Source organism: Capricornis sumatraensis, chromosome 14 (genome assembly GCF_032405125.1).
Source record: "Capricornis sumatraensis isolate serow.1 chromosome 14, serow.2, whole genome shotgun sequence".
In the NCBI taxonomy this organism is placed as follows: Eukaryota; Metazoa; Chordata; class Mammalia; order Artiodactyla; family Bovidae; genus Capricornis; species Capricornis sumatraensis.
In genome coordinates this window covers 62,308,005-62,330,286 of record NC_091082.1, presented here as the reverse complement: position 1 = coordinate 62,330,286, position 22,282 = coordinate 62,308,005, and the positions used below count along the sequence as shown (strand labels likewise).

The window sequence follows — 22,282 nt, the reverse complement described above, 5'->3', positions numbered from 1 at the left end:
ATTTACTCTAATTAATTATTTATGTAATTATGAATTCAGTAGCTGTCTTCTGTGCCAGATTATAAGTCTCCACTAGAACAAACACTCTAGGCATCTTGTTCACTACTGTAGCTTCTGTTCCCAAGCACAGAGGTGGAAGTATAGCAGCTTCACAGATATTTATTAAATGAATGAATAAATGAAAAATAATAGGTTTAATAAATTCTTTGATAACATCTAATTTCATTTTTCTGATTATTAGCTTACCAAATAATCTGATACACTATATCGTTCTCCTAACAAATACATTGTGGATGCATTCAAACCACCAAGTACAACTCACCTCTTGAAAATTATGTTGAGTGAACTTGTCTGCTATCCTTAGCAACTCACGACATGAATGTGTGTCAGCAAAAGCCCGAATGCCCAGGCAGTTTGAAGGATCTAATTGTCTCTTCAAGAATTCACAACAGGCTTCTTGTATTTCTGCCAGCTGCAGGAGGCAAGCAGCTGGCAAGAGGGTCTGAACATTGCCCTCTTCCACAGTTATCTGGGAGGTATATGCAAAGTCTATCAGTAGTTCCATAGCCCTCTCATCTATGTCTCGGATCACTACTTCCGTCTGACGGCTCTCTGCCAATTCTCCTGTAAACATAGCTCGGAAGTAGGGACTACAGGCTGACAAAATGACTCGATGGGCATATATCTTCTTAGCGCCCACAACTAGCACCACATCGCATAGCTCCCGGTGTTTTCTCAGAAGGTTAATCACTTCCAAGGTTTGTCGAGGGTGCTTGTCTGAGATATAGGGCATGCGGGCAGGTTGGGGAACCCCTTCTGGCAGTTTGTTGGGGTCTCCAAGGGTGCAGCGGCTTGTTACATCCATTCCAGTCTCTCCTGGCCGAATGTTGGTACACCTACAGGAATGGGGGTAGGAGAGAGAAAAGAAGATGGCAATATTTTTAGAAGCTCATTCCAGCATTTCATTTGTATTTTATATGTAGAGATTCAGGTGTTAATTTACTAAGTAAATGCCACAAACAAATTATTGATAAATAATTAGAACTAAAATATTTGGATTTTCATAACCATCACACTGTATCAACATGGAGGAAAAGAGAGAATCTGTGCCCCTCAGTGAAGACGGTAACTATGTTTTTGACAAATATTTACTATTTTTTATAGTTTACAAAGCATTTAGCTATGGACTAAGGAAAATTCAAAGGAATATAAAGAGGCAATCAGGAAACCTAATTATCTAGAACAAGGAGATATACATGAATAGCCAGAAAGAGGGTAACCAGGATAAAAAATATGATTCAGAAAGGCAAAATCTATGAAATATTTGTTTATCCTGGAACATATACCTGATTGGCATATGCTCTCAGTTATTACAAGGGTATGTATTTGTGTGTGTGTGTGTGTGAAGTGGAAATATTACACTGGGTTTTTCCATAGTTTAGGTGAAATATGTAAGCACACATCACTATACTTCTGTTTCTGATTCTATACTTGCTAGGCAGTCTTCTGATGTACAATTCTTTCAAAGGTATCATGTTATTAAAAAGGGAGGTAGGTGACTTCAGTGTCCTGATCACTGGGTTTTAGGTCAGCCTAAAGTTAGTCTCAGAAACTAATCATCTATGACTGTACTGAGATAGTTTAATAGCTGGTCCACAAGGGACAGTATTAGTTTACTACCTCTAAAACTATAGCACCAACACGACATACAATATAATAAAACACTAGTGTGTTGAGAGAATCCCCTGGAAAGGAGAGGAGACTCTAAAAGAACATTTTAGGAAGAAGAAACTACATTCAGTTCTTTGCCATCTGTTTTTCCAAAGCACTTATAAATTTAATCTATGCTTGGCCTGAGCCTACAGGTAAATGTTTTCTACAGTACAAACTATTCATAATACCTGACATCTGGTAGAAACAGCACCATTTATGCCTGACAATTTAAAACTGAAACTGAAAGCTGAGCAGTTAAAAAACAATTTTTACCACCCACATAAACAACCAAAAGAGCCTTTAGCCACAGTACTTTATTGGTGTCATTTGTAGTAGATGCTGAAAGAATAAATCACGAGGTTAACAGTGGTGTACTCCAGCTTTAAAAAAGAACCACCATTAAAGACAAGACCAATTCAAAAATTCCCATTATAACGCTGACATTGTATGTTGAAATTAAAGAGTTTTTGTTGCAGTCTTAATTATGTACACAAAGATGGTACTGTTGAACTCAGATATAAACAATTTTTTATTTCACGCAAGTACAACATGGAAGCTAATTTCTACATATCTACTTAAGTTCTGTTTTCTATGCTCTCTATACACATTCTTGAGAAGTACATTTAATCTCATATTTTCCATCGCCCGTATATAAATGACTAAAGGATTCTTAACTCCTACCTGGGTAAGTTCTGAATTCAGATCCATATGGATGTCCCCAAATCACTCAAACTCAATATATCTCAAATACTAAAACTGATTCCTTGACTCCTTGACTACTTTCACCCAAGTACAAGTCTCCCTTCTAGTCTTCCCAGATCAATTAAAGATAATTTCATTGTTCTAGTTGCTCAGGTCAAACATTTTGGAGCCCTTTTCCTTCCACATACCTTCAAATGCAAGCAAGCCATCAGCCAATTCTGACACCCAAATTCCTAGAATCCAACTATTTCTCTTCATTTTCCACTAGTCTCATTCTAATTCCTAATCCCTGGGTTGGGAAGATCCTCTGGAGAAGGAAACAGCAACATACTCTAGTATTCTTGCCTGGGAAATCCCATAGACAGAGGAGCCTAGTGGGCTACAGTCCATGGGGTTGCAAAAAGCCGGACACAAAAGAGCAACTGAACACACGCCCTAATTCAGGCTATCTTCACTCTTCTTTATATGATAACAGCTGCCTAAGTAATCTGCCTGCTTTCACCTTTGCTGATTTATAGTCTCCTTTTCTAAACAACCAAAACGATCCTTTAGAAAATTCATATTGTACCATTTCTCTGCTCAAAATCTTTTAAACACTCAGAGTAAAAAACAAAGCCTGTAGAGCTTACGAACTTCTATATGAGTCCTCCCCAAGCTAACTCTCTGAATTCATCTTCCACTCTTCCCTTGCTCATGGTTCTCTAGTCACACAGACTTCCTTGCTGCTTATGGGACATGCCAAGGCCTTTCTTGCTTCAGAGCCTTAATCCTTCTTTCTGAAAGGTTCCTCCCCAAATATCTGCAGAACTCATTCCCTCATTTCTTTCAGATCTCTGTTCACATGTCAACTTATCAGACCACCTTACATGAGAAAGCATCTCTTACTTATACTATCCTGTACCCTTTACTGTGCTCAATTTTTCTTCTTTAATAATTATTTCCTGATAAAATGTATTGGCTTTCTCTCCCAAACAGAGCATAAGCTCCATGAAAACAAAGTCTTCGTTCTGTTTTGCTCAATGCTATACCTCAACACCTGGATTTAGTGCTCATTAAATAGTTGTCAAATGAATTAAACTTTTCTTCCTATACCCTCCAAACTTTCTTGTCTAGTTCTCTTGAAAGAATGCCTAGTCTGTAGCCAGGCAAACATAGACTCAAATGTTAGTTCCATCATTTACAAGGTATAATCTTGGGCAAATGGTTTAACTTCTCTGATCCTCAAGTTCATCATTTGTAATGTGGGAATAATTACACTTACTTCACAAGGAAAGTGACAGTGTTGGAATTTGTCTAAATGTATTAATAGGTACTAGGTACTCTGACTCCAAGGGCTTCCCTTGTGGCTCAGGTGGTAAAGAATGTGCCTGCAATGCGGGAGACCTGGGTTTGATCCCTGGGTTGGGAAGATCCCCTGGAGAAGGGAAAGGCTACCCACTCCAGTATCCTGGCCTACAGAATTCCATGGACTGCATAGTCCATGGGGTCACAAAGAGTCGGACACGATTGAGTGACTTTTACTTTCACTGACTCCAAAGTCAGTGCTTTATCCTGAACAGTTTTGGTCAATTGGATGGAGCATTTGAAATGGAAATGATCTTGGCAATCTGGTTTGCATGACTGTTGTTCTTAGAGGGGAGAAAAAGCAAGCATGCTGCCACATGAAGCATCCACATGCTAGAGTACACTGCTCTTTTAGGAGCAAGAACAGGGATCAAAGACTGTAAGAGGCACCTCACTGTAAATCTTCTGAGAAGTTATATTTAATTCTATAAGTTATAATTAATTCTATACATTGTTATTTCTTCTGTGGTTCTGCTATTTGTTTTTGTAAATGTTTACTTAAAAAAAAAACAACAACTGCTCAGCCCGCATCCTGCATCATTCTCATCACCTCCAAAAAGTTCTACTGGCAAAAATGCTCCCCACCCTCAACACTCACCATACATACCAGTACATTTTTCTGGGCAACTTTGAAGGGAATTTATAATAAGCATCCTAGAAATATAGATTGCATTCACACCTTGTCACATCTATATTCATACCTTTGTTTGGATTCTGATGGATTAAGTATTCTAATGATTTGAGGGGTGGGTGATAAACTGAAGTGTGAACTGCTCCCCCAAAGAGAAAAGTGCCCTTGGAAAGCTTTTTTTAAAAATTTAAGTATAGTTAATTTACAATGTTGTGTTAGTTTCAGGTATAGAGAAAAGTGGGCTTCCCTGGTGGCTCAGACAGGAGACCAGGATTCAATCCCTGGGTAGGGAAGATCCCCTGGAGAAGGAAATGGCAACCCACTCCAGTATTCTTGACTTGAATAATATGGACAGAGGAGCCTGGTGGCTACAGTCCATGGGCTCGCAGAGAGTCATAGAGGACTGAGTGACTAACACACACATAGCAAGGTGATTCAGTTGTACACACACTCTACATACACACTCATGCATATGTATTTGCAGATTTACATACTTATATGTTCTTTTTAAGATTATTTTCCATTATAGTTTATTACAAGATAGTGAATATATTTCCATGTGCTATACAGTAGGTCCTTGGTGCTTATTTTAAATACAATTAAGTGTATATGTTTATCTTCTAAACTTCTAATTTGTACCTCTCCCCCAACCCCCTGCCCCCGGTTATCCTCTTTGGTAACCATAAATTTGTTTTCTATATCTGTGAGTCAGTTTCTGTTTTATAAGTAAATTCATATGTATCTTTTTTTTCTAATTAGGAAAGCTTTTAATTAAAGGTGTGGGGGAGCAAGCCTGACTGTCCAAGTGAAAATTCATCTAGAGAAACCAGAGGATCTCAAACTATTTAATTTCTCAATCTGTGGATTTCTATCCCAATAGTGAATGAAGGATATTACAGTAAATATATGTATAATATATTAAATAAAGAAACTGAACTCAAATAGTATTTTTATTAACTTAATTTGCAAGACTAATCTACATGTGTCGTAAGGTTGAAGAAGCTAGGTGGAAGGATTTTTCTGGATTTTATCCACAGTTAACAAACTATGGAGACCAAACAGAGCTTTTGCCTTCTCCCACAAAAGGACTGCCAATTCTAGGGAAGAGTTAGTCTTTCTAAAACCAAAAGGGTATAAAATGTGCCAATAAGTTTAGCAGACTTTGTATTCACTAAACACTTCTGAAAAGCAGAACTTCAAGATAAAGTCTGTAAATGGAATATTTACCATCAACTCTCTCAAACTTTAACATAACCTTAGTTTGTTCTTTACCAGCCATGTACTTCAAGGGAAGCTGATCATGTACCCAGCTATAAGGATGAAGCCTGAATTCTCTTGCAATTTTAGGTTAGGATGAAGCTAATATTGAAGAGGTTACACTGGAGACACAGAGAAAACTTGGGTCTAGGATGGTACTATCAACTCATGCATTGAACAACCCTGGAGCCCACCTTACTTCTGGCCTTCTTGTTATGTAAATAAAAGACTGCTATATTGATCAAGCCAGTTTGAGTCAAGAAACTGTTAATTCCAACCCCAAACTTTCTGATACCAAAAACAAGTAGTTAATATGTGAAATTAGCCACATATCTAAATTTACTAACCAACTTGAATATAGAAAATAACCCTTGCTTTGACTGGCCAACTAATTCTGTATATTATAGAGACTCTTGCTCCATTATTATCCAATTTTCTAAAAATGGTATTGGTAAATTTAGAAGTATGGTTTGAATTTGTATCTTTTCTTTCAAATGAAGTAAAATGTTGGAAGAAGACTAGATACTCTTTCTTCACAGTGGCTAGCCCAATTCCTATTGGGCTGTTACACTCAATTTTAAAATACTATTTCTCTAATACCAGCTATGTGAGGGTGCTTGGTAAAAACACAGATTCTTAAGAGGGGATAGAGAATCAAAATCTCTGAGGGTATGGTTCCACAGTCTGCATTTAGCCAAGTGGTTATTTTAACACAAATTAAAGTTTAATTAATTACTGACTAATGAATTTGACTAATAAATAAAATTTCTCAGTGGAAGCTGTCAGTTTTTACAAAAAGAATGTTGACCTAAGATGAAAGGAAAAAACAATGTGAAAAAAGTAATGATTCAAAATGCAGCTATAAAGAGAAAAAAATGTAACAACAAAGTCACTGTCAAACATATAAAATAAAACAATAAGGATTTGGATGTACCAAAATGTCAGTAAATCTAAAAAATTCTGTAAACAGGCATCAGACATTATATATGAAGTAATTTTAAGAAATGATTCCTACACTTGAATTTCTCTATATAATGGGAACAAAAAAGCTGTTATTAATTTTTTAAAAATTATTCTTTCACATTCTGTGGGAATGGGCAACATTTACTTCAGAGACAGATGGTGTTTTTAAAGAAATATCTGTTTAAGCCTTTTAATTATAAAATGCAAGGTGACAGCCCTTGGGATGATTATTAGATGTCCTTCATTTGCAGTACTTTTTGGTTTCTTACGTTTTGAAATTTAAATTGAATTTAAATATCATTAGGAGGGCTCGGAATATTAGTTCACACAGTCCCCACCACTCTCTGTCTTACATGAAGTTATGCCATGCACTTACATGAACTATCTAAAAAGCATATGAGGACTTTGTTTTTTAGTCTCTGTTTTTATTCTTGCCAGGAAAATCCCATGGACGGAGGAGCCTGGAAGGCTACAGACCGTGGAGTCACAAAGAGTCAGACATGACTGAAGTGACTGAGCACAGAGCACTAGAGATATCAAGATTGGAACAGAGAGACCCAAGCTACTCAGTATAATAAAGTAATGGTAATTTCAAAGGGAGAAAGTTTTAAGGGGAGAAAGAGAGAATTAAAACAGAAAGAACTGCCATACGACCTAGCAATCCCACTGCTGGGCATACACACCAAGGAAACCAGAATGAAACGTGTACCCCAATGTTCATCATGGCACTGTTTACAATAGCCAGGACATGGAAGCAACCTAGATGTCCATTGGCAGATGAATGGATAAGAAAGCTGTGGTACATATACACAATGGAATATTACTCAGCTATTAAAAAGAATGCATTTGAATCAGTTCTAATGCGGTGGATGAAACTGGAGTCTATTATACAGAGTGAAGTAAGCCAGAAAGAAAAACACCAATATAGTATATTAACACATATACATGGAATTTAGAAAGATGGTAACAATGACCCTATATGTGAGACAGCAAAAGAGACACAGATGTAAAGAACAGACTTTTGGACTCTATGGGAGAAGGTGAGAGTTGGATGATTTGGGAGAAAAACATTGGAACATGTATATTATCTTATGTGAAACAGATCGCCAGTCCAGGTTCAATGCATGAGACAGGGTGCTCAGGGCCGGTGCATTGGGATGACCCTGAGGGATGGGATGCGGAGGGAGGGGGGTGGTTCAGGATGGGGAACACATGTACACCCATGGCTGATTCATATCAATGTATGGCAAAAACCACTACAATATTGTTAAGTAATTAGCCCCCAACTAAAACAAATTAATTAATTAAAAAAAAAAAACCCAGAAAGCAAAAGAAATGAAGACTGGTTAAAAACGGTGGCAGGTTGTGATTTAAGGACAGAAACAGCCAGTGAAAAAATGTTGAATGGCTAAGAACTTTTATGGCTTCTTTCATTATTCCTAAACATTCAGTAAAAATCTGATGTATTTGATGGCAGTTCTCAATGAAGGCAAAGAAAGCAACAATGAGTATGCAGTATTTCTAGAAAGAAGCTTGGCTGTGAAAAGAGACATAAAGTTCTACATCTACTTTAAGAGAGTAATAGCAGGAAAACGATTATATATTGAAGCAATGAAGCAGGAGGGTGAAGTTTTAAAATATATGTAAAGAGGGAGAGAATAAATGATGGAGCAAAATTCTTGAACAGTGGAATATAAAAAAATACAGAAGGATGGATCATAGATAAAAGAATGAAGGGCTCCCCATAAGCGATCAGGGGAAAGGAGTGGGAGGAAACACAGTGTGGAAATGGATAGATATTTCTGGCTAAGGATGTGTCAGAAGCTGGAGGAAGTTCATACCTGATGGCCTCTATCTTTTTTTGTGAAGTAGGAGTTGGGGGAACAGATCACTTGCTGCTACTGAAAGGAGTGCTAAGAGGGTCATGAGAAGAATGGGTGAGGATGTGAAATAGCTACTGTGGGGAATGAGTAAGCATTGATTTTGGATAACACTGTTGGCTCAATGATATTAAAGACTCTGACTACAGTAGCATGAATTCCCTGTGACTGGTTTTATCTAGCAATAATCTATAGCCCAAATTAGAGAATATAAATGCCTGCATTAATCTAGAATTGAGAAATGCCAGGGACATACTCAAGAGTTGAGTGAGTAGCGGCCAGAAAATGGTTGAAGTGGTTGTAGGAGTAAACTGTGTAAAAACACAAGAGACAAAAGCCATGTTGATTATGACTAGGTCAAAGAACAGATGGAGTGAGCATTCAAGAGGTTACAGTCAGAAAACAAGTTATTATGACTTAACGATTTCAGAGAGAGCCTTTCTGAGTGAAGGTAGGAATGAATTTTTGAAGTGAATGAAGGTGAAATTCTCATGACTTTTTAGGAGGTTAAGGAAATGCAGGCTAGGTAAATGGATGGGTCATTCCCATGAATATAAAAATCTCCTTAAATGATAGAAGAATCAAGTAATGTGCATGTAGAAAACATAAACCAAACAAGTAAAATATTTTAAATATTCTTCATTTTTACTAAGGGAATATTACAGTTTTAGTACCTCTCTATACCACTTCCCAGGTAGCACTAGTGGTAAAGAATCTGCCTGCCAATGTAGGAGACACAAGAGACATAGGTTCAATCCCTGGAAGGGAAGATAACCTGGAGGAGGAAGGAAATGGCAACCTGCTCCAGTATTCTTCCCTGGAAAATTCCATAGGCAGAGAAGCCTGGTGGGCTATAGTCCACAGGGCCAGAGTTGGACATGACTGAGAGACTAAACAAAAAGTACATTCAAAAAAAGCCTTTCCACATACCCAAAACGTGTGAGTCAACTTAAATTGCAAAGCTATCATGGCACTTCCTCAGATCTACCTCAAAAGTAAGTCTTAATTGAGGAAAGAGTCATTTTCTCTTTCTTTAGCTTGGAATTGTGCTCTCTATCTACTAAACAACCATCTCTCCTTTTATACTTCAAAAATTTGTCTTAATTTGGACACAGATTAACTTTCTTGGGGCCTCCCCAGTGACTCAAATGGTAAAGAATTTGCTTGCAATGCAGGAGACTCAGGTTCGATCCCTGGGTCAGGAAGATCCTCTGGAGAAGGGAATGGCAACTCACTCCAGTATTCTTGCCTGGAGAATTCTATGGACAGAGGAACCTGGTGGGCTACAATGGGGGTTGCAGAGAGTTGGACTCAACTGAGTGACTAACACTGCTCTTAAAAGATTCAGCTGAGGTGACCTTCATATAAAGTACTAAGCACGCCTGGATAGGGAGAGCTAGAGATTTGTGCATACAAATCCTTAAAACAGAAATAACATCTCAAGACTCCAGTGTTGCTTATTAGAAGAGCATCCACTAGGCACTACATTCCAGACCTGATTCCATACCAGAAAGCCAGGCTGTTAATTCCTTAATCTGAAAATAGGTCATGAATACTTCAATTCTAAGACATCTCATCACTGTTTACTGGATGAAACAAGGGTCAACACTAGGTGCCTTGGCCCAGCAATCAAGGCAAGATGGAGGAAGGTCATGCAAACAAGCTGGTTTCTCCTTTTATGTCAGAAAAACAAATCTTCCTAGGATACCTCTCAGCAACTTCCACTGACATCTCAATGGCAGCACTGTGTTAAAAGTTTTTCTTATTTAGTTGCTAAGTCGTGTCCAACTCTTTTGCAACCCCATGGACTATAGCCTGCCGGGTTCTTCTGTCCATGTGATTTTCTAGGCAAGAATACTGACATGGGCTGGAATTTCCTTCTCCAGCGGATCTTCCCAATCCAGGGACTGAACCTGTGTCTTCTGCATTGGCAGTGGTTACTTTATCAGTGAGCCAACAGAGAAGTCCCATACGTGTTACATAAGCCATCCCCAAATGAAAATAATATTAAAGATATAAAGTATAACTTTATTTTTCTTGTGTCTAAATAGAAGAAGGAGGAAAGGGAGATGTATTGAGCAAGCCAACCTACAGGGCATGCCACATCAAGAAAGAGCCAAATCAAGCTGGTGTATCTTATAATTTATTTTGAGGCATACATTTTAGACTGACTAGAATAAATCAGTAATTCTAAAGACATGAGATCTGAACGGGATTTGCCTTTTGATGTTGAACTCAAGGAGCCCATCTGATGTTCACCATGAGTGAACACTGTCAGTAAAAACTCTAGATACAATTAAATAAAATAAGACCCAAAGAATCTAAACCTTCTTACCCACTTAGGAACCTTCACTGGGTTTTCATCTTAGGCCCCACCTGAAACACCCCTGGTACTCCCTAGGATTCTGTTTTTGGCATCCTCCTTTTCTGCTCTACTCTCATTCACACATACAACTTCAAGAATCTTCTGCATACTAGTGATTCACAATTTTCAAACCATTCTTCTGCTATAGACCCATATTCCAATTATACGCTGGCTATCTCTGCCTGGCTGTTTCCTAGACATAATAATCTAAAGAACGTAAGAGAGAATCTGTTCTTGGCTTGGTGAAACCTGTCCTCTTCCTGTACTTTCATTTCATTATGGCGGCACTAACCTGAGATCTTTGGAGGTGCTTGTACCATTACCTCTTCCTCACTCTGTATCCACCAAACCCTCTTGATTTCACTATTAAACAAACTCTCAATTCCAAACTCTTCTCTCAATCCTACTGCCACAGATCTACTTCAGGCTCTCATCGGCTTTAACTGCCACAGCTTTTTTCTTCATTGCTGCACAGCTTGTGGGATTAGCTCCCCAAGCAGGGATCAAACCCAGGCCCTCAGCAGAGAAAGCGCAGAGCCCTAACTTCTGGACCACAAGAGAATTCCCCACAAACTCCTTTAAATTAGTACTTTTTACTATCCTTTCTTCCTTCTTTCTAGTCCACATCCTATCTTCTTAAATATCAACCCAAAGAACAAATCTCAATTGTATAACAACATCCATTGGTTCTTAAATACCTAAAGGGTATAGACTCTTTCTAGTGGTTGTAGCCTCACTTTTCAGGCTCTTTCCCCTACCTTCCTTTCCCTTCTTCCTCCCTCCTATACTCTACACTCCAGATATACTTACCATTCTATACATGTCATACACTTTCAGATCTTGGAGTCTTTTCGTTTTTTGGGCAGAACAGCCGTTCTTTCTGTTTATGGCATATTTCACTATCTCCCTTCTTTAATTCTTATCTTTTCAAGTATATTCTTTATTTTAATACAAATTCTTATCCTTTCTAGAAGATCCAGCTCAAATATCACCACCTCTGTGAAGCTTTCTTCATCTCTACAAAGCAGACGTGTACATCTCTATTAAAATCCTTCATGATGCATTATAGTATCTGTTACGTCTTTCCATCACTCTACCTGTATATATACAGTATACAAATATAAAACAAGTACGATATAAATGTTTGATGAGTGAATAAACCAATTCATAATAAAATCGGGTCCAGTTTCCTATATTTAAGATGGAAGAATTACACTGCAAAATATTTTAGTGTCTCTAAATTATACCAATGATTAAAAAATAATATCTTGGGAACCAGTCACACTGTTGGTGAGACTACAGACAGGTATAATCTCTAAGGATGGGAATTTGTAATTCAAAGTTTTAAAATGCACATACTCTTTGGGGAATTTTATATCTAAGAATTTATTTTATACTTACACAATTGGTCAAAAACCACATACAAGGATATTCATAGAAGAACTGGTTGTAACAGCAAACCATAAAATAAATGTCTCTCGAAGGGACTAGTTAACAGTACCTACAAGTAACAGGTGGGTCTAAGTGTATTTGTCATAATTTACTGTTGAGTTAACTTCTATGCAGAGTACATCATGAAAAACGCTGGGCTGGAAGAAGCACAAGCTGTAATCAAGATTGCAAGGAGAAATATCAATAACCTCAGATATGCAGATGACACCACCCTTATGGCAGAAAGTGAAGAAGAACTAAAGAGCCTCTGATGAAAGTGAAAGAGGAGGTGAAAAAGTTGGCTTAAAGCTCAACATTCAGAAAACGAAGATCATGGCATCCGGTCCCATCACTTCATGGGAAATAGATGGGGAAACAGTGGAAACACTGGCTGATTTTATTTTTCTGGGCTCCAAAATCCCTGCAGATGGTGACTGCAGCCATATTAAAAGACACTTACTCCTTGGAAGGAAAGTTATGACCAACCTAGACAGCATATTAAAAAGCAGAGACATTACTTTGCCGACTAAGGTCCATCTAGTCAAGGCTATGGTTTTTCCAGTAGTCATGTATGGATGTGAGGGTTGGACTATAAAGAAAGCTGAGCGCCGAAGAATTGATGCTTTTGAACTGTGGTGTTGGAGAAGACTCTTGAGAGTCCCTTGGACTGCAAGGAGATCCAACCAGTCCATCCTAAAGGAGATCAGTCCTGGGTGTTCATTGGAAGGACTGATGTTGAAGCTGAAACTCCAATACTTTAGCCACCTGATGCAAAGAGCTGACTCATTTGAAAAGACCCTGATGCTGGGAAAGATTGAGGGCAGGAGGAGAAGGGGACGACATAGGATAAGATGGTTGGATGGCATCACCGGCTCAATGGACATGGGTTTGGGTAGATTCTGGGAGTTGGTGATGGACAGGGAGGCCTGGCATGCTGTGGTTCATGGGGTTGCAAAGAGTCGGACATGACTGAGTGACTGAACTGAACAAGATAATATGCGAAGTGAAAAAAAGAATAGGGAAAAATGTGAATAATTGCAAATATCAGTGTTTTTGAAAAAGAGGAGATATTCTATATATGCATTACAATACTGTGAAAGAATACATAAGAAATTGCTTTCAAGTGGTTCCTTTGGAGAGGAAAATTGGGAGCTACAGTCAGCACTGGGAGACTTAAGTTTCACTGAATATCCTATTTTATCTTGGAAATTCTGTAACATTTGCACATAATAGCTAGTTAAATAAATGAATGCAATGAAGTTTTGCTGACAAAATGCTAATTGGTTTCATAAAACTTTATGATTAAGCATCAGAATACCCTAACAATGTTTTTGCAACCTTTTCCTGTTCGTAGCTTTTTCTCTGCTCATGGGAACAGTCTGTAGGTACTTCAGCTATTCAGTCATTCAAACAATTATTCAGTGATCACCAGGTGCCAGGGATACAAAGATACAGAAGACATATGAGACTCAAAGAGCTTCCACTGTAGCAGAGAGAATGAACATTTATTCAATATAAAGAGTTATTTCTCATTCAAAGCTTCTCCAATAGCTTGTAAGCATAAACCCAACCTTACTTTTCAGAGACTGCTGTCTGGGTCGCTGGCAGCAAGAATCACAGCCCAGTAAGGAAAGGGTAGGGAAGTGTGACCACGACTTAATGCAGGTAGCAGGTAAAAGTAAAACCTGGGAGCAATGATAGGCGAGGCTCTGGCCAAGTGATGGTGATGAAAAAAGAACAGTAACTTAACAATTAATGACACCAGAATTCTCCAACATGATTTTAAACAACTGGCAATATTTCATAATAAAGCAAGACAGAAAAAAGAGTAGGTATGAGTGATTAAGTAAATATTTTATACAGGAATTACAGAAAAACTAAAAACATCCCCATGCTGCCTTCTCTTTTTAAAAAAAATAAGTTCCTATATTAATAATTACATATGACATTTATGGCAGCTGAGGACGAGAAGCCATCCATCAGTGGTATTTGCAACCATGTTAGAAGCTGAAGTGACGAAGCATTTAATATACATGTTGTTAATGTCTTCATGTACTTGCAGTCAAATATTATTTCTACTTTAGAGTAAGATACAAATAAGATTAAGTGTACTATGATTTTATATCCATAGCATCTTTACATCTGGAGATCTCAAATCATTTGCAAGCATTCATTAATTCCCAATATCCTGGTCAGGTACATTAGAGAAATAAACTGGGGTGACTTCTAGCGAAGGTGACTTCTAGCAAAAGTGACACAACGAAGGTGACTAGGTCAAGGTGAATCAATAAACCATTAACAGATTTGGAAAAAATACTTATATTCTAGTTCTTCCTCCTGGTTCTAAGTCATACTCCTTTCATAACATGTTTCTTCTCTTATAAGGGTCTGCTAGATATATTTATCTTTGATGTTAAACAAAAAAGATTAAATACAGTTAAATACGTGTAAAATGAGTTTTAAAAATGAAGGACTAGAACTGGGGTGATTTTCAATAAGGATTTGAGTCCTATTTGTTAGATCAGATTGAGAAAAAGCATTACTAAATTCTAGGGTTAGGAAGGCCTAAAATTGTCTATATTTTCCCATACATTGTTCTATTTTTCTATGGACTAAGTTATTACGTCCAATACCTTTTTTAGTCCTCAATCTTCCCTGCAATGCAGCTATTTTAATTAATAGAACAAATGTAGATTGGACATCAATAAAATAACCAAAACCATAATTACACATTCAATACAGTGTATTATAAGTAATCATTAGTCTTATATGGCAAAAGAAACCTCTACATTCTATGGGAATTGAAGACCATAATCAACTCATATAGTATTATAGTACATTTAATGATTACCACAAAGAATTACCATGTAAAAAGGAAAGTTGAAATGTTAACTACATAAACCTCCTAGCACTCTTTAGAAATTTAACTTTTATATTTTACTCTATTTAAAAACTATTAATTTCTGACATTACTTTTGATTTATTTTAGAACAAGAATCATTAGTTCTAAGCAGAATTTGGTAAGATTTGAAAAGCTTTAAATTTTTTTAAAAATGAAACCCTGGATTATTATGTGAATTTCACTTAGTGAAACTGAAGGATTTCTTCCTAAATGCCTACCTGCGCATTGGCTTTCCTTCCATGCACCATGAAAAGTACCCTTCACCACACTCTAAAGCCGAACCTAAGACAACAGAAAAGCAGTAACTTAATAAAAACTATTTCTGATCTTTCCAGTAACAATCTCTATACAATGATTTCGTTCAGTGATAAAGGATTTTATATCCTATTATATTACATGACAGGCCTTTTGCAGATGCACACTCATAACCCTTACCTAGTTCCTTTAAGATGACCATCTTTACTGTGAATGCTAAAACGATTATACGTAAAGTTGAGGGAAAGTGCGCCAAACAGTCCCAATTGCTAGACTACTCTTGTCTCTCTCCGAAAAGTATTCCGGAGACATTTAACTCTGACCGCACTATCAACGATTCCCTACAGAGTATTCACCAGATACCCACAGCAATACTAGCATGATGGATCGGGTAGGGAACACGCTGGCTTAACAACGGATCTGAAAGCTGGTGACTTGTCCCGAAGCGATAGAAGGAGCAGGTACTTGCCTTTAAAAATAAACAACTCCGTTTCCGACAGCCCAGACAGAACAGAGCAGAGAAACTATGGCTCCAATACTAACATTATCTTTACCAGCCCTTCCCTCAGTTTCCGAAACGATGTCCACCACCCACCTGGCAAGATCTCGCTGGTCCCCAGGTTAGGTGGGACGCACAGTATCCACTTCCTTCCTCCCAGATTCCAACCTCTGTCTAGGGAAGCTGTCCAGGGTGCGGAACCTCACGCCCTCAGGCAGAACAGCCCAGCACCTTCCGTGGCTCCGGGGCAGGGCTGCAGCCCGCTTGAACGCCGTCTGGTGCCCCGCAAGGCCCAGCCCCAGTGCCCCAACAGTCCCTTCTCGGTGCCCACTGACAGGTGGCGGGCGAAGCACGGCCCCTACCCAATGGGCAGCCCCGCAACTTGGGACCACAGATTTGCAAAGCGAGTCCTGGGCGCTGTCCACTGTCCTCTGCTCTAAGACTGCTAACCTACCGGCTCCGACACTTTCTTCTCTGCCTTAGCCTCCTCTGCCTCCTCCGCCCGCCGCCTCCTCTCTGGCTCCTTCTCTGCCTCAGCTAGAGCAAGGAGGATACCGCTCCTCCAGCTATTTCCTCCCCACCCCTCGCCCCACTTCAGCCGCAGGAAGTAGTCCTGTTCCTAAATCGTTCCCTCTGGAACCCACATACTTTACCAAGCGGTTCCGGTCCAAGTCAGGAAGTAGCTGCGCTCTTTGTTGGGGGCTTGGGTCCCCTCAGACTGCCTGTCCTTGTACGCAGTTCCTTGTATCCCGAGGATGTGCGAATTCATTGCTGAACTGGCAGTATTTGACTACTGAAGGCTTCTCCTTTCTCCTTTGTTTTCCTCAGCAGAAGTCAATAGGAAGATGGGAGGAGTAACAGAAAGCCAGGAATGATTTATTTGTAGCTGGTACGTCTTCTGTTGGCACGATTTTTTCCCTAATTGTGGGTTGAATGATTGACACGTCTACATGTGCTTGACATATATCTATGAGGCCACTCCTGTGTGCAAGCTGCTGAGGATCCTCAGACAAATCAGAAATAGACCTGATTTTCCAGATTTCCCAGGTTAGCTTTCAAGACACCAGGGTTTTATTCAGGATTTTAAGGTTATGTCAGATTGCCCTTTCACTTAGTATTCTATAACAAACACTTCACCAAACACTGCTCTGAATTCACTTTAGCATTAGGGAGGAAAATAAAATTTTTTTTTTCAATTTGACTGAATTTCCCACAGCACATAGCCACCTAATTTTCACTATGTTTAGAAAACAAGTGATAGGGTGGAGGATACAATGTCAGTAATATTAATGAAAGGCTGCTGCTGGTTTCCTGATAACTATTGTAGGCTAAGCATGAACTTAACCACATTTTCTTTAGCTGTTCTTCATAATGGAATCTACACAGATTTTTGCAGTTGTTTCTGAAAGGGAAAGAATATCTTTTGTTAATTAGCTTGTAGTGGGAGACGCATGGTCTTTAGATCCAGACACCCATAGTTTCAAATCCTAGCCCTGCGACTCACTAGATCGGTGGTCTTAGTCAAGTTTCGTAATCTCTTAAGTATTAGTTTCTTTTGTGTCAAAGAGAAACAATACCCTTTTTTACACAATTTTTGAGAGGGGTAACTTATAATGAAGCTCATGTTCTGTGTCTGGCACTTAGTAGGCACTCAACAAATGTCAGTTTTCTCTCCTCTTCCCTTAAATGGACTCATTAATTGAGCACTTATTGCATGTCAAGTACTATGCTAGGCTTTGGAAATGGTCGTGAACAAGATAGACAACATCCTAAAGTTCTAGTGCTCATTTATGTGGTTATTGTGGTGCCCTGAGGACAAAAGAACAAGATGAACAAGAAAGGTGTTGGAATGTAGGAGCAGAAAAAACCAGACCCTTATCACCCTTCCCACCATGTTGCAACTGTTGTGGAATTTTTGAGCCCTCTTGAGTAGCATGGCCTGTCCCCCTCTTACCCCATGTAAGGAAAAGTATTTGTTTTACTCTTCTCCCAGGCCTGTATAGGGAATGTATACATACCTCATTCAATCAGCAAATGACTCACAAGACCCCTACCCTGTTCCTTGTCCCCTGACTATAAAAACAGACCAAAAACAGAGTCAGCTCTCCCTGACTCTCAGGAAGCTGGCCCATTGTACTGGCAGTGCCCTCCTCGTCCCCCACTCTAATAAACTCTATTCTCCTTTCCTTCTGCTTCGTGTTTGGAAATTCTTTTCCAATCTGTGCATGGACCACAACATTTATGATAGTTGATTTTCCAACATGTTTTTCATTGTGAGTATTTGGTCTAAACCATCTCCACACAAATGAACAATACAGACTAATAAGAAATCAGAAGAAATCTAATGGGGACTGTGGGATAAGATTCCCTAGCATTTTTAGAAGAGATACAGGAAGAGATAGCATCTTTTCCCTTTGGCCACTGTTATGCCTGGATGAGACACCTGGAAGCACCAAAACCATTTTGTAACCATGAGGTAAGGCAGAGGAGAAAGAAGCTAGACAGTAAGGGAGATAGAACAGAGAGACTAAAAGAATTTGGGTCCTTCAATATAATTTTTAAACTACTCATTCTCCCTTGCCCACAGACTTTCTTGTTGCTGGACTGTAGTTATATGAGATAATAAATATATTTTTAAATGGGGGTTTCTATTACTAGCAGCCAGAAGCATACTAATGTGTGTAAAAGGATATAGACAATAATCAAGTAAATAAGTAAGTAAAATAATTTCAGCCACTGGCAAATGCTATCTAGGAAGGAGCCAAACAGGTGCTGGTATGGAGAGTGAGTATTTTGAGACTACTTTAAATAACATGGTCAGGGAAGCACTCTCTGAAGAGGTAGGTTGAGATCTGAAAGGTTAGGGAGAAGCATCCAGGTGGAAAGCTGGGAGAAGAGTGTTTCAAGTAGAGTGAATAGCAAAGGGAAAGGACCTGAAGCATAAATGAGCTCTTCCTGTTTAATGAACATAGAAAAGGCCAGTTTGACTAGAAATAATATTAGACATGGTGCTGCTGCTAAGTTGCTTCAGTTGTGTCCAACTCTGTGCGACCCCCTAGACGGCAGCCCACCAGGCTCCCCCGTCCCTGGGATTCTCCAGGCAAGAATACTGGAGTGGGTTGCCATTTCCTTCTCCAATGCATGAAAGTGAAAAGTGAAAGTGAAGTCGCTCAGTCATGTCTGACTCTTTGTGATCCCATGGACTGCAGCCTACCAGGCTCCTCCGTCCATGGGGTTTTCCACGCAAGAGTACTGGAGTGGGGTGCCATCACCTTCTCCGAATATTAGATATGAGGTAAGAGAAATAGGTATTTGGTCATCTGATGCGAACAGACGACTCACTGGAAAAGTCCCTGATGCTGGGAAAGACTGCAGGGAGAAGGAGAAGAGGGGTCAGAGGATGAGATAGCTGGATGGCATCACTGATGCAATGAACATGAACTTAGGCAAACTCTGGGAGATGGTGAGGAACAGGGAGGCCTAGGGTGCTACAGTTCATGGGGTTGCAAAGAGTTGGACATGACTGGGTGACTGAACAGCAACAACAAAGAGAAACAGGCAAGAACAAGATCATATACTGTCTTCTAGGCTATTGTAAGAAATTATGATTTTATTTTAAATTATCTGGAAAAATATGTGGAGATATTTCAGTTCAATTTAGGTTTAACAATTGATCCTAAATTCAAAACCTTGAAAATTAGAAGAGGAAAATGTGGATGTTCCATTATTAACTACAGGGACAATCACATGTGGGAAAGAATATGGGCGAATATTTCCAGAAATGTTCTTCTATGATTGATAGTAAATAAAGGCTGATTTTATTTAAATTTGGGGACTTTAATAAAGATATTTTTCCTTTGTATGAATCAATCATATAATTAATTAATGGCTATAATACAAAATAGCTGCCTTTCATAGCTAATCATTAGGCCTAGAGTGTGTGAATGACCTACAAAGGAATCAAATGTAGACACTAAGATGCTCTCAGTTTTTACTTCTCATCTGGGAATTTGAGGTAGACTTCGAGTGCAAAGTAATAAGACTAAGCCAGAAAGCGAAGAATTTTGAGAGGGGGGATAGGATACCCTAGGGATTTTTAGGATCTTTGAATTGCTATATGGTTGGTGTTCAGTTCAGTTCAGTCACTCAGTCATGTCCGACTCTTTGCGACCCCATGAATCGCAGCATGCCAGGCCTCCCTGTCCATCACCAACTCCCAGAATTCACTCAGACTCACATCCATAGAGTCAGTGATGCCATCCAGCCATCTCATCCTCTGTCGTCCCCTTCTCCTCCTGCCCCCAATCCCTCCCAGCATCAGTCTTTTCCAATGAGTCAACTCTTCGCGTGAGGTGGCCAAAGTACTGGAGTTTCAGCTTCAACATCAGTCCTTCCAAAGAAATCCCAGGGCTGATCTCCTTCAGAATGGACTGGTTGGATCTCCTTGCAGTCCAAGGGACTCTCAAGAGTCTTCTCCAACACCACAGTTCAAACGCATCAATTCTTCGGTGCTCAGCTTTCTTCACAGTCCAACTCTCACATCCATACATGACCACTAGAAACACCATAGCCTTGACTAGATAAACTTTTGTTGGCAAAGTAATGTCTCTGCTTTTGAATATGCTATCTAGGTTGGTCATAACTTTCCTTCCAAGGAGTGAGCATCTTTTAATTTCATGGCTGCAGTCACCATCTGCAGTGATTTTGGAGCCCCCAAAAATAAAGTCTGACACTGTTTCTACTGTTTCCCCATCTATTTCCCATGAAGTGATGGGACCAGATGCCATGATCTTTGTTTTCTGAATGTTGAGCTTTAAGCCAGCTTTTTCACTCTCCTCTTTCACTTTCATCAAGAGGCTTTTTAGTTCCTCTTCACTATCTGCCATAAGGGTGGTGTCATCTGCATATCTGAGGTTATTGATATTTCTCCTGGCAATCTTGATTCCAGCTTGTGCTTCTTCCAGCCCAGCGTTTCTCATGATGTACTCTGCACAGAAGTTAAATAAGCAGGGTGACAATATACAGCCTTGACGTACTCCTTTTCTTATTTGGAACTAGTCTGTTGTTTCATGTCTAGTTCTAAGTGTTGCTTCCTGACCTGCACATAGGTTTCTCGAGAGGAAGGTCACGTGGTCTGGTATTCCCATCTCTCTCAGAATTTTCCACAATTTATTGTGATCCACACAGTCAAAGACGTTGGCATAGTCAATCAAGCAGAAATAGATGTTTTTCTGGAACGCTCTTGCTTTTTCCATGATTCAGCGGATGTTGGCAATTTGATCTCTGGTTCCTCTGCCTTTTCTAAAACCAGCTTGAACATCTGGAAGTTCACAGATCATGTATTGCTGAAGCCTGTCTTGGAGAATTTTGAACATTACTTTACTAGAGTGTGAGATGAGTGCAATTATGCAGTAGTTTGAGCAGTCTTTGACACTGCCTTTCTTTGGGATTGGAGTGAAAACTGACCTTTTCCAGTCCTGTGGCCACTGCTGAGTTTTCCAAATTTGCTGACATGTTGAATGCAGCACTTTCACAGCATCATCTTTTAGGATTTGAAATAGCTCAACTGGAATTCCATCACCTCCACTAGCTTTGTTCGTAGTGATGCTTTCTAAGGCCCACTTGACTTCATATTCCAGGATGTCTGGCTCTAGGTGAGTGATCACACCATCATGATTATCTGGGTCATGAAGATCTTTTTTGTACAGTTCTTCTGTGTATTCTTGCCACCTCTTCTTAATATCTTCTGCTTCAGTTAGGTCCATACCATTTCTGTCCTTTATTGTGCCTATCTGTGCATGAAATGTTCCCTTGGTATCTCTAATTTTCTTGAAGAGATCTCTAGTCTTTCCCATTCTGTTGTTTTCCTCTATTTTTTTTTTTCATTGATCACTGAGTAAGGCTTTCTTATCTCTTTTTGCTGTTCTTTGGAACTCTGCATTCAGATGCTTATATCTTTCCTCTTCTCCTTTGCTTTTTGCTTCTCTTCTTTTCACAGCTATTTGTCCCCAGACAGCCATTTTGCTTTTTTGCATTTCTTTTCCATGGGGATGGTCTTGATTCCTGTCTCCTGTACAATGTCACAAACCTCAGTCCATAGTTCATCAGGCAATCTCTATCAGATCTAGTCCCTTAAATAGATTTCTCACTTTCACTGTATAATCAGAAGGGATTTGATTTAGGTCATACCCAAATTCTCTTAGATGAGTTCTATTCAGATACTGGGTTTTCCCAGTGACTCAGTGGTAAAGAATCCATCTGTAATGCAGGAGAAAGACATTCTTGTTACTGGAGAAGACGACTCAGCTTTATAGAGATGATGGTGCTCCATAAATACATT

At 39.2% G+C, this 22,282-nt stretch overlaps 1 protein-coding gene across 1 annotated transcript in view; it reads right to left on the bottom strand.

The window, feature by feature from the left end:
* Positions 1 to 16,058, bottom strand: part of KLHL20 (kelch like family member 20) — a 50,300-nt gene extending 34,242 nt beyond the window's left edge. The window contains exons 1-3 of the mRNA XM_068986310.1: positions 16,039 to 16,058; positions 15,407 to 15,470; positions 323 to 896 (exon numbers count right to left, since the gene is read on the bottom strand). Of these exons, the coding sequence (XP_068842411.1) occupies positions 323 to 896; positions 15,407 to 15,429 (597 nt within the window). The 5' untranslated portion in view covers positions 15,430 to 15,470; positions 16,039 to 16,058. The remainder of the gene's footprint in view (positions 1 to 322; positions 897 to 15,406; positions 15,471 to 16,038) is intronic.
* Positions 16,059 to 22,282: the final 6,224 nt, after the last annotated feature.